At 41.4% G+C, this 3,602-nt stretch overlaps 1 protein-coding gene across 1 annotated transcript; it reads right to left on the reverse strand.

Annotated features, from left to right (window-relative positions):
* Positions 1–1,726: 1,726 nt before the first annotated feature.
* Positions 1,727–3,088, reverse strand: LOC124924664 (benzyl alcohol O-benzoyltransferase-like). Its single transcript, XM_047464671.1, has one exon. It carries the CDS (start codon positions 3,086–3,088, stop codon positions 1,727–1,729), a length of 1,362 nt encoding a protein of 453 aa, XP_047320627.1.
* Positions 3,089–3,602: the final 514 nt, after the last annotated feature.

Here is a 3,602-nt window from a genome sequence, read left to right on the forward strand (position 1 = left end):
TCCGGGCATACTCTACAATGTTTTCAAACAACCAAGCCCAGTCCTTTATCCAGACCAGCAACACATGTGCAACAACATAACCATGTTTTCTAACTACCTTTCTGGCTGGTGGTCGGTTGTTGGGTTGCTGGTTGGGCCCTTTGATTATGTGTTGGAAATTTTCAGGAGCGTCTTCCAAAACAAGCGAAACACTTTGGCATTCGTTTTTTCTCTTTATTTGTACCGTGGCAGCAACATTATAATTATCCAAGGCCTTTTCTAGCTGGTTGCCTTGTATTATGTTGACCCGCGACCGAGGGGTACCCTGCTGGACCGTGAAAATGTGCAAAATAATGACACGTTCGTCCCTTGTCTCAAGCAGCAAAGGTGGGTCATAAAAACCTGATTCTTGGACGAGTTCTTGGACTTCTTGCTAATTAGCCGAGGCCATGAATATTTTGGATTTGCACCTATGATTGGGCTCCCGATTTTCATTGCAAGTATAGCGTCGGTCTTCCTTGGGATCGGTAGTCCGGTTTGTGCTCGGCCAGACCGTGTTAACAATGCATGGTTTGGGCAGCAGCGGCGGCTTGCACTATACAAGGGCCTGCAACCGAATCGCAACAAGAGATCCCTCTTGAATGCATCCCACGTCAAGGATACCTTTTGGTTGCGATTATGCAAATATGATTCATGCCACGTTCTTGCCTCTTTTGAGACGTGAGTGCGGACAATGTCTAGCTTTGTGGCATCATTCGTCTTGCTCACCCTAAAGACTTGCTCGGTAAATAAGAGTCATTCCTCTAAATCAGTCCCATCAAATTCAGGAATATTAACATTTGTGAGCCGGGTTGGAGGAAGGTAGCAAGAAGCAATATAATAGGGTCGGGTGCGGGGATCTTGGCCATTATTAAACGCACATCTTTCAATGGCTGTCAAGATTTTTCCAGCAGCATACCTTCTGTCCATATTTTGTTGAAAGGCATTGTGCAAGACAACCTGTTCGGTCATGTGTTTTTGCAGGGCAGTATTCATGGATGCATATTGTTGGGTCAGCCCTTCGAGTAGGGTCTTAAGATCATCCATCTTTGTTGATATCGGGTTTTTTTCATTTGAGGATCGTCTTGCTCTGATACCAAGAATGTTACGACTTGTTTCGTAAGGTGTGTTTTGGGTTCAAGAATCAAGTTTTTGATCTCTAAGACCAGTGGAAATTCTATAATCAAAGGGCAGCGGAAGGTTTTGATAGAGAATTTGGGGGGAGGGGATAGAAGAACCAAGGGTGGAAGAGAAATATTGTTTGTCTATGTCAAACAGTCTATAGTAAATAATAATAGACAAATGGGGTCGAAGTTCATATCTTCATTGTTTCATTCATGGGTCCTTGGGGAAGAAAGATTAGCCTTATATAGGTGATGTCTTGCTCTAGAATATTCGATTACAACAACTGCTAGAAAATAACAGAATTCGGTTTATAAATAGGAAAGGAAAGCAAAACAAAATATTAATACAACAAAACAGAAATATGACCCATGTGCACCATAGGACCGAGAACGGGTGCCGAGAAAGGTTGCTGAAATTATTCTAGGACTAAGGCCTTGATTTTAGACTCTAACACATTATTATATATTTGAGATGTGAAATGGGGGGATTCGTTTAATTTATTTATGTTTATTTAATTATTTGTTTTGGAAAGGAATATATATATATATATATATATATATATATATATATATATATATTCCATTTATGTTTGTAAAGTTGATAGGATATGATAACCATGTTTTAGTAGGCGTTGCATTTCGTCCTCAAATACCTTCATGGCAGTTGGTGGAAGTGATAATAGCAAGAGAGCTCCATCCTCGTCTTTATCATTCTTACCACATACAAAAAAGTTGAACAACCTCATGACTTGGCTAGGTAAGGCTGTTGCGCATGAAGAAGTTAGTCCAGTATAGCAAGCTTTTCCCCAACCAAAGTCGACGTCCACAAACCCTACATGCCTCACGTCTGAAATGAAAAAGGAGTGTGCCCCCATGTAGGGAGGTCGTCCCCTCAAGACCATGAGGTCAGTCATCGACCTCATGTACTCCTCTGTCACCACCTCTTTAGCTTCAATTACCAACTTCAATGCGTAGCCCAACGGCTGTGTGCATAACATCCCCGCCGTGGTCAAAGCAGCCGGAAACGCACTAGCATTGCCGTAGTAACCAGTTGGGAGGTGCGGTTTGTACTTTTTGCGGGCATTGACCACAAAATGAACCCGCACATCCTCGTTTGGTTCCAACCCGAGAGCGATGGTGCGGCATCGCCAGATGCATGCAATCATCAATTCGAATGAGGTACAGCGACGACCGAGCTGGTCTTGATCAAATACGAGTTGTCTCAATGCCATCACTTCGTCTGATCCAAAAAAGAAAGAGCGATGATCTAAATCCTCAATTGGGACTTCGACCAACTCATCGAATTCGTGATGAGTGAATGTCACGCGGGGTGGATCCCTGGCGCTCAACAGTTTTCTCTCCCACACGGGCGGTACAGAAGGTGCTTGGCGGCCTCGTGCAAGTTCTCCGGCAGCGGTTAGGAATTGAGCCAGTCCTGTCCCGTCGCACATGGTGTGATTGAAGCGGCATGCCAGGACGAAGCCGCCACACGTGAGGCGCGTGACCTGAATTAAAAGCAATGGACATCCAAGTATACCGTCTGAGCCCGGAACATCGTGAAGAAGGTCTTTCAAGTAAGGGAACGGAGGTTGAAGGGGGACGCCTAACTCCTTGAGCGTAACGTCAGCATCGGCCTCAATAAACAAGATTCCTAGTTCTCCGGTGCAATCCACGATAAGTTTGCGCCCTGGTAATTCTTCCCTTAGGCGACCGGCAAATGGATAGTAAAATACCAATGCCTCGGAGAGGGCTTCACGAATAACCTTAACTGGATCTTTGTCACTCTGGAAGTGGGATCCGCCATAGAACTTTATGATGGGAATATGAAAACGAAGACCCTCTTGGTCATCGATGTCTGAAAGTGGCAAGTGAACACGAGGGGTCAGCTTAGCCGGAACCACAAGTTTTGCTTCTTGTCTTCTCACCGTAAACACCAACTGTTCCATAGTTTCAGATCGATGCACTTGTAGTACTGGATTAATTAATTGGGCGAACAAATGTAATTAATTTGTAAGGGAGCTCTTTGTTCTCATATTCAGTGTTTCCACTGGATCTTCCCCGACCGCTTTTTATAGCACTTATACATTCTGCCATGGTTTTGAATATTTTGGTAAAATGATTTAAAATATATTAATATATTATAATAAAATTTAAAATAAAAAATATTTTTATTAATGAATTAATTATTAAGGAAATGGATCCAGATATTGAATGATGTGATTAGTTTTGGTTTCATTAGACATCTTAAAACTTGTTCAATAAACTTTGCATAATCAAATACATTGTTTCAAAATATGATACATGGTTAAATATATTTTAGAAAGTCAAATTTATTTATGAAGTTAGTTGAAAAATACATTTATTTATTAAGGTGTGAAATTTTCTATTATATATATATATATATGTAAACTTATAAAATGTGCCAAATTTATTTGTTTAAGAGTTAACTGAATAATTTTT

The sequence above is a fragment of the Impatiens glandulifera genome, chromosome 2, assembly GCF_907164915.1.
Source record: "Impatiens glandulifera chromosome 2, dImpGla2.1, whole genome shotgun sequence".
Classification (NCBI taxonomy): domain Eukaryota; kingdom Viridiplantae; phylum Streptophyta; class Magnoliopsida; order Ericales; family Balsaminaceae; genus Impatiens; species Impatiens glandulifera.

Coding starts and splice junctions, on each gene's coding strand:
- LOC124924664 (XM_047464671.1), bottom strand. CDS start 3,088: ATGGAACAGTTGGTGTTTACGGTGAGAAGACAAGAAGCAAAACTTGTG.